This window comes from Barbatula barbatula (assembly GCF_947034865.1).
Source record: "Barbatula barbatula genome assembly, chromosome: 25".
NCBI classification, from domain to species: Eukaryota; Metazoa; Chordata; class Actinopteri; order Cypriniformes; family Nemacheilidae; genus Barbatula; species Barbatula barbatula.
In genome coordinates this window covers 16,304,862-16,321,149 of record NC_136788.1, presented here as the reverse complement: position 1 = coordinate 16,321,149, position 16,288 = coordinate 16,304,862, and the positions used below count along the sequence as shown (strand labels likewise).

The 16,288-nt window shown below is 40.4% G+C and overlaps 1 protein-coding gene across 11 annotated transcripts in view; it reads right to left on the bottom strand.

Annotated features, from left to right (window-relative positions):
• Positions 1-13,627: 13,627 nt before the first annotated feature.
• The window catches only part of nrcamb (neuronal cell adhesion molecule b), a 41,605-nt gene continuing 38,944 nt past the window's right edge, over positions 13,628-16,288 (bottom strand). For all 11 annotated transcript variants that reach the window (XM_079450578.1, XM_079450575.1, XM_079450570.1 and 8 more), the window contains one exon: positions 13,628-15,459. In XM_079450578.1, the coding sequence (XP_079306704.1) occupies positions 15,228-15,459 (232 nt within the window). In that variant the 3' untranslated portion in view covers positions 13,628-15,227. The remainder of the gene's footprint in view (positions 15,460-16,288) is intronic.

The window sequence follows — 16,288 nt, the reverse complement described above, 5'->3', positions numbered from 1 at the left end:
AGGCAAAAGTGACCACGGAGACTTTCTTAAAGGCACTTTGCAAACCTCCATGAAACAGCTGCTTGTATAAACCGCTGATTTGTGATATTAATGTACAGTAGACTCGGAGGAGAATTACAGCATGCAGCTTTCGCTCACAACGCTGCAGTATCACAGCTCGCAATACTTGACAAATGAAGCTGGCGCGCTTTATTCACGCATGTCAAGGTCAGCGAAAGATATCACAGGTACGTCTGTAAGATGTCTGCTAAAGATCTGAAGATCAGTTGTGAAAACATCTGCTAAAAATCTTAGACAGAACAATTTTACCTCCATTCTAAATCACATCATCTTACAGACGTCTTCTAGATGTCTATATGACATCGGACAGCAGACGTCTCGGAGACGTATTGCAGATGAGCAAACTATGTCTTGCAGATCTAAATCCAGACATCAGTTGTGTGTGCCATCAGGGATAATATCAAGATCCAGATATCACAGGTACGTCTGTAAGATGTCTGCTAAAGATCTGTAAAACATCTGCTGTGCAAACATCTGCTATACATCTAAGAAAGAGCAGTTTTGCATCTTACAGACGTCTTCTAGATGAGCAAAATATGTCTTGCAGATCTAAATCCAGACATCAGATATGTGTGCATCAGGGATAATATTAATATCCAGACAACACAGGTACGTCTGTAAGATGTCTGCTAAAGATCTGTAAAACATCTGCTGTGTAAACATCTGCTAAACATCTTATTAAGAGCAGTTTTACATATATTCTAAATCATAAACAGTTTACATCTTCTAGATGTTTATATGACATCGGACAGGAAATGTCTCAGAGACGTATTGCAGACAAGATCCGTCTTGCAGATGTAGTATAAAGGCAGGCATTAAATAGACGTCTCCCAGACATAGTTGTATCATCAGGGCCATATTTAAAGGGGCGGTTGACCCAAAAATATAAATCTGACATTATTTATTCATCCTGATGTGTTCAATACCTATGCAAGTCAGTGGAGCACAAAAGAAGATATTTTGAGAAATGTTTCTGTGGTTTTGGATTCATACAATGGAAGTCAATGGGGTTCGCTGGGGTTCAGACACACAGCTTCTCATTCACACACCATCAAACACACCGATCACATCTGTCTAAAGCAATCCTGTGCCCTACTTCCATCTTAAATGGATCCATTAGAGTTTTAGGCCATTAGTTTCGTTCTTCTGGCTGTATTGTGTTGTCATGTTCAGACAGCTTTGAATTCAGGTCACAGGTCTCGAGGCGTTGTGCAGATTGTAAGAATTAACAACATGTACACACATACGCAAGGACTAGAATTCATAAGCTTTTTTCAGCCACACAAAGGACAACAAAACCACAAATTCACAGGAATCAGAGCCGGGACATAACATCAGGGCTCACACTTATTACGACCATGAACACTGACATCCCTATTTGTTTCTGTTCTTATACAAAACACATTTAATATTGTGTGTCTGTGCGTCCGGCTGGTCAAACAAATACTGTGACCCTCAGACAATAACGTTATGTAAGAGCACTTACATGTCAGCGTGTGAGTAATATACAGTACATTATTGTCTACAGACCAGACAATTGTGCACAAAAGCTGCATTTAAATCCCGCTTACAACGTCATGCCCATATATTATCCCATTTTATCAACGCAAGACACGTTTATTTTTTACGATGATGGACAAATGCAGCAAACCCGCAGCAACACGTCCCTCACAATGGACCGATTGAATCGATTGTAAGTTGTGTTTGGAGTGTCGCATGCAGACGTCCCGTCGCCCTCTTCAGCGAGCACTCACGGAACGAAGCACAGAAATATATTAACCCTCCAACAATGAGCCGCTTCTCAACCGCTGGTAACTGGCACGGCCTTCTGAAATACAAACAGAGACGGATTGTGATGTCCTACTGTACAGAAAGTCTCAACGCCATCCACTTCATGAATCTGCTGCGTCTTCTGTTGCCGTTCTATTGCCAGAATAGAAACGTGACACAAGAATACGTGACACAAGTAGATGGAGATGCAAATGGCAATGTCTTTGTGTCAACGTTGAGCGATTGACACCCATCAGCCCAGAGAGTTGGTTCTATAGCTTCTCAATTAAATCAGCATATAAAACTTTCATTATTTTGGAAGGAAAAGACAAAAATAAGTCAGACATAGTAACATTAATATGGTTGGAAAAACGATTTGCTCTTAAAGGAATATTATAATGAATTCATTTTGAGATCTGAATATTGAGTTTATTTTGATCTATTTTGCAAAGATCTTCAATGTTGCTGTTAAAACGCATCCGTGTGTCCATATGTTCCTCCATCTGTCACCTGATCTTACGGAACGGAGGTTTCGCCGCGGTTTCTACCCACCCAGCAAGATAATAGGCCGGACCAGAACCTCACGGAAGGGCGACAGCACGTAACCCATAAACACACAAACTTAACACATGGAAAAGACAATAACGCGTCTGAAATAATGTGATTAGGGCAGCACAAACACAACACTCACCGTGAAAAGACTACGTGAAAGGGAAAAGCTATATTAAAGCAGACCGGATCCCTGCATTAGCGGGACATCTGTTTACTTCAGAGTGGATTCATGTTATTTATCTGCTGGGACGTGATCGACGGTGAATGTGTATCTTATTAGATAAATACCCGCTTTACTGATGCATTCTGGGTTTTTTCATTGTTTACAGTTCCGGCTGCGCGATCCATTTCATGTAATAAATTAAACAACAGCCCAACTAGAAAGCTAAGGGGAAATTTGAATCTCAAAGCAGGCTACAAACATAATAATAAAGAAAGAAATGAGCTGAATAATTCATAATAAACAATATAAGTCTTTGAGAACTTTGTGGACCATTAAATTCTGCAGTCGGGTTAATGGAGGGTGAGCAGGAGATCTTTAACTGACAGGAAGTGGATTCGTCCTCCCGCTGTCTGGTGATCTTGCCGATATGTCGGACATTTAGACATTAAGCTGATAAAGACATTAAAGTTAATCAGGACTGTTGATAAGACCAATGAGAACAACAGATAAAAGTCGATCAGAACTTCAAACTTCTCCTTTTACTGACGCCCGCGAAAATTGCTGAACATCGCTGACGGCCAAGAGACGGGAAAAAAGCTGAACGCTCTATAAATGAAAACATCACAGCATTTTACATAAGAGCATAATCACATGGCTGTAAACTTGACATTCTGCCCACGCGTCACATCAACACGGATCTTCATCATACACCGTATAAAACCTGATTCAGTGGAACACAAAGGGAGATATTCTTTTAGAAATGACTCATTGTGTTCATACAATAGAAGTCAGTTCTCCGTTGAACGTTCTTCAAAATATCTTCCTTTGTGTTACGCATAAGAAAGAAACTCACACAGGTTTAAATTGACACGCAATTAGTATAACTTTATCTTAAATTATAATATACACAGCAGACACAAATATCAAACCAACCATGTTTAATTCGACCAAACATATGGATCCATGTATGTTATTTCAATGAATTTATTTATAAGAATTGGCGGACATGTTAACAAACATGTCTTACCGTACATGACGCAGACAGATGCCGGTGCATGCCTCTGAGACACAAAGCCCCGAATCCTTAAGATTATTGATGAGTATTGATGTTTAAATGCAGAGGAAAAGGTTTAGTGTGTTGAGTGCATAACACCAATAGAGACCGTCATCAACCTCCAGTAAGACGTCTCGAAAAAACACGTTCACGCTTCTCTGATTCGCTCTTGCAGAGAGAGTCCAGATAAACTCAATTCAAATATATTTCTATCAAATGTACTTTTATATCAACTTAATAAGAGGAAAAATAGGTAAAGAAATGATGACAAACATTAGAAAGAAAACGACAATATTTGACCTCTTTTTGTTTCAAATGAGTTGCTCTTTTTATGGAATATTTAAAAAAAAAAAATCTTTTTAAAAAGATGTTCTTTTACTACGGTAAAATCCTGCATACAAGGCTAGATAAGGGTTCATCGAGCAGATTTGACATCTTCATACCAAACTTCACTGTAACTCCCTATATTAGCATGATTCATGAACAACCATGAACAGAAATCTGCTCAGAAGATCAAGATTTTAATAGTCTTAGCGAGCACAAAATAAAAGCACATTATTCTAAAATCAATCACTTTCTGTCTTATATTCTGGTTCTGTGTGATTGTCGCTAAATCCAAAAACGCATGGCAACCTGTTTCTTCACCCAACGTGAATACTAATGATCTCACATCAATGTGCTCTTCAAAAGCATCCCGACACGGCCAAGAACACAGAGGCCGGCCTGCTGACAAACACACAACACACAACCGGTATTTTTATGCACTTTTAACTACTTTTGCATTGAATTAAATAATCTAGAAATTAATCTTGTTTTACATAGCGAGTAACCACCACAAAGTGTGTTTGTGACTAGAATGCTCCTCGGGATGAGGTGAAGCACTAAAACAACAGCGAAATGTGTGTGTGTGTGTTGAAGGGTGTGTTTGTGGATGTTTTCCTCAGCGCTTCCGGCTCTTTCACCATTAATAGGATTGTGCACTTCAATGCATTTGCGCTGGAGCCAGCGGTGGGGGGTGAGACCATCGATCTGAAAACCATAGCCACCCAAGTCCAGAGAACGGCCCTAAATCTGTAATGAGCTCTCCGTAAGAGCACCACTGTTTAGGCTTCACTTCAGAAATCCCTCGTGATTTATCATCATCCGTAGTACACACCAATCTGTATTCTTATTTAGACACGACAGACACGAGGTCAAACAGCAGAAAACACCCAACACACCGTCACCCGGAAGAGCCGCCCAATCATCTGATGATGGGAGTATTTGCCATCGCTTTAGATTACGGCCCACAATGTACCGCATAACTAAACAGAATTTACAGAGTAGCTAATAGTAACAATCTGTACCTCTAGAGTAGGTATTTACATATTGTTCTCCTTTACCTACAGATATGTACTGAAGAGGTACATTATTGTTACAAGTAGTTCCGCCTGTTTAATTATGAGGTACATTGCGGGCCGTCATCTAAAGCGATACCCATTATTTACATTTAGAAACAATAGCCGGACAAATTAGGAATGAATGGAAAACAGTCCGTCAGTGTAGTCGGGGTGGGGAGGATCAAAATGAATATAGGGGAAACACTGATGTACACTCACACAAACTTCCGTCATCATCCAGGCATCATTCACACATGTTCTCTCATCTCTTCAGATGTGAATCTATAGTTTACTTTTCATTAGTTTCATTATAAGAGCTGCTGTGAGATATTCATATATCTGATAATGAATTGAGCGCTCTTCATCAGACTGTATTCAGTGTTACTGTATATCACACAGAGATGTGAGACGGATCTCTCCTAATCGACTTCTAAATGAGTCTCACCTCTCCCTTCAGGCCTCCGTTATAATACAGACGCTAGAAATAGTCACACGAGGTGCTCTGTCCTTCAACATCACTGATAAATTAACCCAGAATTCATCTGATCTGTGTCAGGACTACAAAACTAAATGCGTATGTGAATCTGATCTAAACATGTGTCCTATATGATGTTGGGTGCTATATGTGTCCTATATGTGCTCAGAGAGCTCTGAGTGTGTATGTGAGAGAGAGAATTACAGTCTGGTGTGATGGAGGGTGTTTAAAGTTGTATGTATGACGTGTTGCGAAAGTTGCAATCGTTTTAGTTCTGTATTCTGACGCATTTCCGAGTTAAACGGAATTTCGAATGAGAAAAATAATGGGTGTGGCTTGTTTTTTCCATTGCGATTTAATTGGATATGTAAACGCAGACGTTCCGTTTGGAAATGGAACTGCAAACAGACTGACAGTCGAAGGGGAGGAGTTAATAGATGCTCCGCCCAATACGTCATTTAAGATCGATAGGTCACTAAAGGTCGGAAGTGCATTTTCAGATTTGAACTGAAGATGATTAGGGCATACGAATTTAAAAAAGAAAATGACTCACATTAGTAAGATATTAACAGTAAACGCTGCAATGTTTCATGAAATATAGGAATTGTCATTATTAATTTCACTGGGCCTTTAAATGTTAAATGATGTGCACTGATGATTTGTGCAGAATAACAGAACAGGAAGGAGCATTTAGGAAATGAGCTGATCTTTGATCTAATGCTGACTTCAGGACATCTGATCTGTTTGAGAACACACAGCATCTTCAATCTGATGTTTGTCGAGATATGATGAACATCTCCACAGAGACGCACTTCAGGATAAAGCTTTAATGAGAAACTTTATGGTCTGTACTTTACTGAGACCTCAGTGTGGTCATCATGATACGAGATTATATAAAACACATACACACAACCTCTCAAACACATACACACAACCTCTCAAACACACACACACATGCAGTTTCAAACACAAACTCAACACAAAACACATACTCACACACACACACACACAGTACAAACAATCTCTTTTACAAACTGTGTGTGTGTGTGTAACATATAAACAGGTAAACGAGGACACACTGCGTGCAGCGGCAGCATTATGTGATCAGACACAGAAACATGAGGATGCAGGTGTTCGAGATACTGCCACACCTTACAGCGCTAGACAATCAATCTATACACAGACTAACACACATCTGCAGTGTGTGTCTATTCAAAACACACGCTCACACTGTCACAATAACACTGGATGTTACTCTGTGGTCTCACACTGACTCACGGCTGTTGAGAATCACTGCATCACGAGCAGTGAGCTCTTCTACTAGACCTGGTTTCAGATACACAAAGCACTGAACAGATAACAATATAAATGCCTACAACAAACTATATGACAATACACATCCACGGCAGCACGAGTAACAGCCTAGCAACCACCTAGATCACTTGGCAACACCAAGGTTTCCACCCACAACCCCCTGCAATGTGGCTGTGAGTTTTGCACAAGGAAACAACATGACTCATGTTTTCTACACACACACACAGCTCAATAAACACACTCACAAACACACTGTGATTTAATCAGTGTTGTTCTTTGTGTTTAGAGTGAGGTCACACACACACACACACGCACGCACACGCACAATATAAAAACCAGCTGTGTGTGTTTGTGTGTGTGTGTTTTTCTTCCATTCCATTAGTGAGAATCGATCAGCTAAATTTGCTGAGTAATCTAGCAAAGCTGTGTGTGTGCATGCGTGCGCGCTTTACACAAAACAATCACACTTCACAACATTTACATTTATGCATTTGGTAGACGCTGTTATCCAAAGCGACATACCTTGCATTATACTACACATTTGTTTCTAAGTATTTGCATCCCCCGGGATCAAACCCACGACCTTGGCGTTGCTAGTGCCACGCTCTTAGTTACCACTGAGCAACAGGAAATTATTATTTGATCAAAAACACCTTACAAAACCAAACGGCATTCACATTTTTGTATGCGACTGCACAATGCAAAAGGGTTGCTATGGTAACTACAGATGTCATCACTGAGGTCAAGAGGTTGGCAGGAGTGACTCCTGTATTCTGCACACACACAGGACGGAGCAGTGGGGACGCCCCAGAACTTTCCCATCACTACAGTCCGTCTCCTGCTGCTCGCGAAATGCCAGAGTTGTCAGTCAAACTCCAGCGGCAGTATTATCGTGCCAAGCAAGTGATTCATTTCGTCTCGGCCGGACGGTGATTGCCCGGCGGCATGCTGGGAAGCTGAGTCTCGATGAGAACGGGATTTAACACACCAGAGAGTTTACACAGTCAAACCTGAAATCACCGAAGGTCATTATTCCACGAGCAGCCGTTTGTCTGAGCAATGCTCAAGAAAGCAAGAAAGCCACCATGATGCTGCAGAAATGACACGCATCACTTCATTCATTAAACACAAACAATCATCATTAGTAATGTCTGACCCCGACGCTCGGCTGTCTGGGGAACTGTGCCCGGGGCAGCTGGGTAAAAGCGTATAACCCACATTCTAGGAGGGGAGAAAAAGACGGATCTTGAGGGGGTAAAATGACAGTCTAAGAGTGTAAAGTATCACATGAGGACACTGGAGACATCACAACAGCCCGTCAAGATAATGCTGTGATTGGCCAGAGAATCACGACCCCTCATGTGGAAAAAGAAGGTCAAACATGGACCCGGATAAAATGTGCATCATCTATTCTTCTGGTTATGGAACCAAAATATGAAAATGTTTGACCAGTTACTGGATCAGCATCAACTAGAGTCATGTCAAACAAACAAACCAGTCCGGACCATTCGTTTATTTCCAATCCTGTCCTATCCCAAACAAAATATTACGAAAAGTAAGAAATCCTCTATAAGAAATACAAACCCTCCAATAGTCAAAATGACAAAATTCCTGAAATCCGGACATTTTTTCACTGACGTTTAAACTGAAAACATGGCAAATGTTCAAATAAGAGACAAACTGAAATGAGAAAATCATCTCTGTTATCATCTCTGTGCATATCACTGTCAATAAATATCCAAAATATGAATATTAGACGAATCAGATTATGACATCTCATCTCTCTAATAACATCAGATTACCACGTGTGCCCATGAGCATCATGTCATAATCCCACATATCACAACATTACATCTACATACATAAATAACCTCATGTGAGATGATCACATCTACATAAGAAAATCACAGTTTAATCGTCATATGATGAACAGATAAATCACAATGTGCATGCTGTCCAATAATCTACCTATGAGAATCATTTAATAAACATCACATAATCCCATCCGATTAATAAGAATAAAACATCAGCATATGAAAATCATCAGACATCAGGTTCACGGGCGCATTCAGGGAGAAATGATGCTGAATACACACCTGACATTCACATCTCTGTCTGATGTTCACTGCGCATCTGAGATTTCATTCATTCCGTGACGAGATAAACGCGCACAGGTGCTAAGCAGAAAAACAACGCGCCGCGCACACAGGCGCGTCTGATCTCAGACACTACGCACACACACATCAGATCCGACACGAGTGACCCTTACAGAAAACAACATGTGGAACCGCCGCGCGCTCGCCTGCATTGCGGTGCGCGTATATGTGATCATCACCATCATCCGCACAGGACGCGCGTGTATTTTCACGACATCACACACACGTCATACATGCAAACACGGACATGCACATCACCTCTTACCCGAGGATGCGACTATAGGACCGTTAACCTCCAGAAGACGTGCCTTCATCCGCAGCGCGTCGCCGGGCGGACTGACTGACTGACAGCGCGGGGTCTCCAGCGCAGCGCATCTAGCCCGGAGCGCAGCTGATTGGAGGAGACGCGGGCAGCAGAGACACGCTGATTGGCCAAAGGACCTGCCAGACAGTAACACATGTCTGTTATTGATACATGGATACAAATGTTACTGTTTGACTTCACATCATCTGTCCCTGTTACAAAAAAACATTCAATACATCTGAATGGTTTTAATGGAAACCTCTTGCTGGCGATGCCTTGGGTTCTGTTGATGGCACCATTTAATCCTACTGGAATAAGACCAACACACCCCCGCTGAAAAAACAACTGAAACCATTGAAGAATGCTTTTGAAGGGATTTGCATTGGTTTTAGTGGAAACTGTAATGGTGTCTGCTGGTGGGATGTTGAATTCTACAGGAATAATGCCCGAAACACAATGGTTTTAAATGAAGAAGCTATCGGGTTGGTCTTAATGGAAACCGGTGTGATAGTATCATAATCGTTTCTACGATGGAAATCATAAAAAATGAAATATGAAATAAATATCATTTTGATGTTATTTAGTTACCGCCTCCATAAATGTAGCTCTGTGGACTTTTGAATAAAAGCATCTGCTAAACCAGGAAATGTAAATATGATAGAAATGACCCTTAAAATACATTTTTAGCATAATAAAGCTGAAAGGTTCAAATGAAGCCAATTGTCCGTTACGTTGGAGACGTGTGCGGCGCTCTGTGCCGTTGCAAATAAAGATTAAGGGAGACAAACAGGCATCAGGTCAAAGGTCAGAGTTAAGTGAAAGGAAGCCATTATTATCTATTACAATCTCCCGACACTGATGACTCTAAACCAAATTGAACTATTACTGACCACACAAACCAATATCAATTGTTCAGACGTAAACACATTAGAAATACATTTTGGTGCTGACATGCACATTTCAGATTCCAGTTCCAGTGACTTTTATTTTGTCTTTCACTGTTCTAATCTTTCCCTTACAGAAAATGACATCCGTATCTCTGAGGACGTGATCAGAATATTGCAGCTACGTTTCTAAAACGATGCACTTCTCACAAATCCTTCATCAAAAGTGCACAAATCTATTAAAGGCAGCATTTAATCTTCTCGCTGGGATGAAAGCGTTCAGACGCGTCTGATGATCTCAACAGATTTAAATGAGAGCTTCAACATTTTTCATAAACAATTTATCAAACGGGCTGACACGCTGCCCAATACCTGCTCTCTCTGCATTAAAGCCGTTTAGATTTCTGTCCCAATAGACAGTATGTTGATGCATAAGCAGAGATTTGAAAGCACACGGCACAGATTTATTGCTATCTGGACACACTTGGGTAACGGGTAAGTGTGTGTGTCGAGACAGGGGGTATGATTCCCGCCTCAGTGTGGGGGCCGTTCCGCTGCGAGCCCCCCGTCCTCTCATTCACCGGCCGCCTGATCCACGGGGGACGTGGTTTTGGGCTTTAATCTCATTCATAGCACACTGGGGGGGGCATCAGACGCATCTCAGACACAAAACTGAAGTCACATACAGAACTACTGTGAGATTATGCAAATCACAGAAATATCTGTCTCTTATTCAGTATAGCTTATTTGTCTTATATGCCAGTATAAACATCATCTTTCTGCGCTGAAGTTTTTGCTTAAGATAACAACGACCTGATGCTGAATCATGATTCAGAGTTGAGCTGCATCAACACCATCACGATGACTGTAAGATGTTATTATACAGAGATGTGTGTACCACATACACCGTCCCTCGAGTCTATGAAGGGGCAGAAAGGGACGGGGTAATTGAGCTGTGGGGGTGGGGAGGTATCTGGGGAGGAGGAGGAGGAGCAGAGAACGTCGGCATGGCAACTATCAACGCCGCCATGATGTGATTCTGATTCATTCATTCATTCATTACAGAACAGACGTGTGCTCTCAGACACGCTGGAAATAAAACCGGCGAGCGAACGGGGCCACTGAGCGTTCACAGACTCGAACGATATGATTGGACGGCGTCGAGAGGTCAATTCTGATTTGATGTTGCTAAGACACAGCGAGCAGGACCAGACGAGGGAGATCATTTCCAGTGTTCCTTAAACCGGAAGATTTTATATGTGATGACAATAAAAATTGTGTTTGATTGAATTAACACCCCAATAAACTACTTTGACGCCATTAAGATAAAAAATTAACAAAAATGATGTCAAACACCTGTTGAGCAGTTACTGTGTGTATCAATGCTAGAGATCAACTATTAACCTCAGTTTACATTTCAGGTATTAAATCTGCTGGTTGAAAGAATGAGACTACAAAAGTACATGAATATGATTCAAAGAAGGATGTTTTTGGACGTTTTACACGATAACCACTTTATAACATGCATTAATGCAGTATATAAGACCAAACTGTGATATTCTGTAAATAGAGATGACAGACTGTGCCTTGAACCTTTAACTGCGACTCATGTGGGTAGTTGACAATTAAATCATGTGTAATGTGTCCTATAATTCAGAAAACAAACTTTTAATATTACATATTTTATAGTGTAAATATTTATACTAATCATATAAAATAACATAAGAGAGATTTATCTTCATTGTCAAATACCCATTTACAAAACTTGCAATATACAGCCGCAACCCTCATTGCTTAAAGGGACGGTTCACCCAAAAATTAAAATTCTGTCATAATTTACTTACCTTCGAGTTGTTACAGATCTAAATAAATGTCTTTGTTATGATGAACACAGAGGAAGATATTTGGAAGAATGTTTAAAACCAGACAGATTTTGCCCCCCGTTGACTCCCATAGAAGGAAAAAATATTCAATCTTTTCTTGGTTCAACTCAAAAGAAGACATTTTGAAGAATGTTGGACAGGAAACAGTTCTGGGGCACTTTTTATCGGCCGTTGTATTTTTTCCTTCTATGGAAGTCAAAGAGGGGCAAAATCTGTCCAGGTATAAGCATTCTTTCAAATATCTCTCTCTGTGTTCATCACAACAAAGACATTTATATACATTTATAACAACTCAAAGTTGAGTAAAGTATCCCTTATTTTACATTGTTGAAGAAGAGAAAGCAGCTGATCGTTATATCAGACTTGATAGAAACACCACTAGATGGCCACAGAGGAAAGAAACACAGAGAGAAAACCACTTACAAGAACACAAGTGGACGCATGCAAGTAATAATGTGCAAGTTTAACTAACCCACTTACAATATGTCGTCATTTTTTATTAATTTAATATGATAAACTATATAGGCCTACACTATACATTATTTCAGTGTAGGACAGAAAAACGGATAGTTGTCTTTACGTATGAGCGTGCCTGTATCGTTCTTTTTTCTATGCTTCATAAACTTGGCATCTGATGTTTTAGGCCTTTCTCAGATCATTGCCAGCGTTTGACGCAGGTGTGACGCCACCAAACCCCGTCTCCACACGAAACTGCGCAGCCCTGCGACGTATGACATCACAAAAGTAAGCGTTTTGAAAGCAAATCAAAGCTCTTTCTTTACACTACTTCTCCAACCGCACAATGTCACTGATATACTAATATACGTTAAGGTCGTATTCAGGGTATGTGTCATGATATTATTATTTTGCGCGAGCGCCGCATTTCGCTCATGTCGCCTACTGGCACTGCTGAAAACGGCGAGCTTCGTTGGGTCTAGGGGGATTGTGGGATTGACGGAGGTGAAGTTTAACGACCCACGCTTAATTTTTGTAAGGGTACATTTACATGGAGACGACTGTCAAAGTGTTGTGTGGTTTTCTCAACGTTTGAATTCACATTACTGACAGTAGATCTCACTGTCGTTTTCCTTTGCTGGAAGATTTGTCGGTTCTGTGTTGTGAGGTGTTTGTGTGTTGAAGTGGTGCGTGATTCAGAGAGCAAAACTAGACAATCCTGCAGAAAAAAATGATGAGGAACCCAGAAAAATGACTCATGTATGAGGAACAGAAGGCTGAATCTCTGTGCCAGAGACCACACAGACACTCACACGTACACAAACACACACTGCAAGTGTTCGACAGATGGCTGAAGGTTTTCTCTCTCTCTGTTTGCATTAGAAATAAACCTACACCCACACTTACACAAATAAGATCACTTTAATGTCACATTTTCATGGATACCAGTTGGAGACCATCATTCTTGCTTCTCAACTGTTTCTCCTTAAAAAAGGACCTGGTATTCTGAGGTTTTTCCCCATAGAGGAATCAGAGAAACCCTATATAACATTATTTCAAGAGCAAATGATCTGAGCTCTAATACATATGAATTGAAGCTATGGGCACTTAAGTGTCTATTTTACTTTAGTCTGATGAAACGTTAATGAAATTAAGAAATGAAGGAGCAAACACAAATGTACATAATCATGTATTTATTGAACATTATCAATATTATATTGAGAGTGGCTGAAATCTCCAACATTTCCAGTGAAACAACTCATGTTTGTTAGTAAATCTTGAAGCTTGACACTTGTGTGATTAGTGAGAGTATCCAAAATCTTCCAATAGCTGTTGCATTATATAATGCAATATCCTAGAATGGTCATAAATATTGCAGAGATATACAGTCCTGGGATACGAGTATTGTATTAAAATGAACCTGCAGACTTTAATAACGTCTCAATAAAACACAAGAAACATTGCTGTAAATATGAGAATAAAATGGCCGTCAAAATAAACAATAATTGCACCAAAATAAAATAGGAGCACAACACAGGTTTCCTTTCAATAAAACACATATCAGCTGAACCTCCTGCCCTTGAGCCAAACCAACTCTTCATTTATTTACAAAGGTACCAAAATCTTTACACAAAAAAGTTACATTTGAAATTCAAACTTGATGCAAGTTAAGAAAAGATAGTCTCTCTCTCTCACACACACACACATTCACACATGCAATTTATAGAGAATCTCAAAAACATGTACATGTCAAATTTCACCCTAAAATCAAACAGAAAATGATTTATAACACTAAATGATATTTAGCGTTAAGATGTGGCGTTATGTAATTGACTATTAGCTCACCAATATCCTTTTTCTCTGACAAAAAATGGATTATAAGAGATTATACGTTTATAAGCGTTTATACACGGTGGTATTGTTTGTTGATCAATTCATGCTGATCGTCATGTCTGGGATTAAAGTAATGGGGGGGGGGGTGTAAAAACTGTCTTTCAAAAAATAGATTTTGACAATTTCATTTCTGCTGTTTATTCTGGGGTGAAATTCTCAGATGACTTTTAGTCCCATTTCTGCAACTGAGCATGAAGCAGGACTGGATTGGCAGAATTCAGATGAGATCTTTCGTTTACAGTAAATCTAATACCTTGCCTGCAGGGAGAAAAGCGTCTGATGGATTTAGATCGGGGTAATTTTCAAAGCAAAGGCACAGAACCCCTCAGAACGTGGACCACCGCGGAGCACACGAGACGTCTGATGTGAGCAGGTTAGGGTTTGGGTTGCTATGGAAGCGGTTAAAGTTCACATGCAGGTCAGAATGATGCTGTCTGCAGTTCATGCTACAGGTGAATCTTGCCTACATTTATCAGGATCTCGGACACAAATTATGTTCACTATAGAAGGCAAATGGGCATCTTTAAGAATTGTTGTGAAAAAATAACCTATAATACTAGTTATTATAATCACTGCAAGTGTCCTGAATGTGCTCGTAGAGCATTCTGCCTGTACAGTAACACCAATATAATACTTTTTTTAATTTCTAAATGCATTTCATTATTTCCTGATTTCCTAATCTGATTTCTATAGAATATCTTCATCATGCATGTATATATACAGTATGTATATATATACACATATATGTATTTGTGTGTGTGCGTTAGGAATGGCTGAAACTGATTTTAGCTTAAATGTTGGTTGGCCTACATGAAAGTCGTCCCCAATCCACTTATAAGACAGTTCATATATTTATAACCAAATCCATCTCACGGGCCGCATGCTTACACAAATGAGTTCATGGCATTGACAGGAGACGGCGGCTCTGAGCTGTCATGACCACGCGGCCCGCTCCGATCAGACTTCCCGCTATACTGTCCTATAAAAGAGCCGTCCTCGTTGAACTGCGTGTCTCCAGAGTCTCCGTAGTCAACTAAACTGTCGTCACTATCGTCTCGCTTCACGGTTCCACTGGACGGCGTTCGGCTCCCTTTTAAGGGTTTATGGTCCTCGTCACTAAAATTAAAAAAACACACGCAGGAGTTACAGGTGAAGTTATGACATCAGACAACATATAATACCAAAAGATTTAACGATGATGAGAGAAACATGCATGGCTCCAACTAAACCAGCATCACATGAACAGTGAGCCTTGCATCATCAAATAAACATGCAAGTTTTGATACATATTCAATATTCATTTGTAAATGTCAGTCAAGTACTGCAGAATATAAACATATTCATAACAAAAAAGTCTGTTTGTCATTCCAGGTTAAATTTTCCATGTCAATATTTTGAAGGCTGAAGATGTGATGAGACGTGATGGAGCGCAAGCGATGACCTGCAGACACCTGCGCAGCTTCATGACACGTGCAACACACCGAGCTTCATTCATGAAGAATCTCTGTGTATTTCAATCATTAAAGAAACTGTCCCATTAAAATAATCCAAATCCATCTGATGTACAAACTATTTACACAGAACTTCTTGCATGAATGTTTCATGATAGATTTACACCGACGATCGTTCCAAATGAGGCCAATCAGGAACAAATGAAGCGTTGAGAAAACTGTCAAATAAACTCGAGCGATGATCGGTCGGATGGAAATGTGCCTCAAACTCCTCCTGTTAAGACAGCGTTTGTCTCCACGGATCAGACATGCAACGTCACGAGACAATAAACAAGCAGCAGAGGTCATACTGAGAAAGAGAAAGAGTTACTGAGTACCATCAGCCCCTGGAAAACAACGCGGCTCCCGGCCACCATCATAACCCCGCGGGGGCCTCGGGGGCCGTTCTGAGTGATGCAAGCGATTTAAGAGCGAGAATGATGACCGAATGAAAC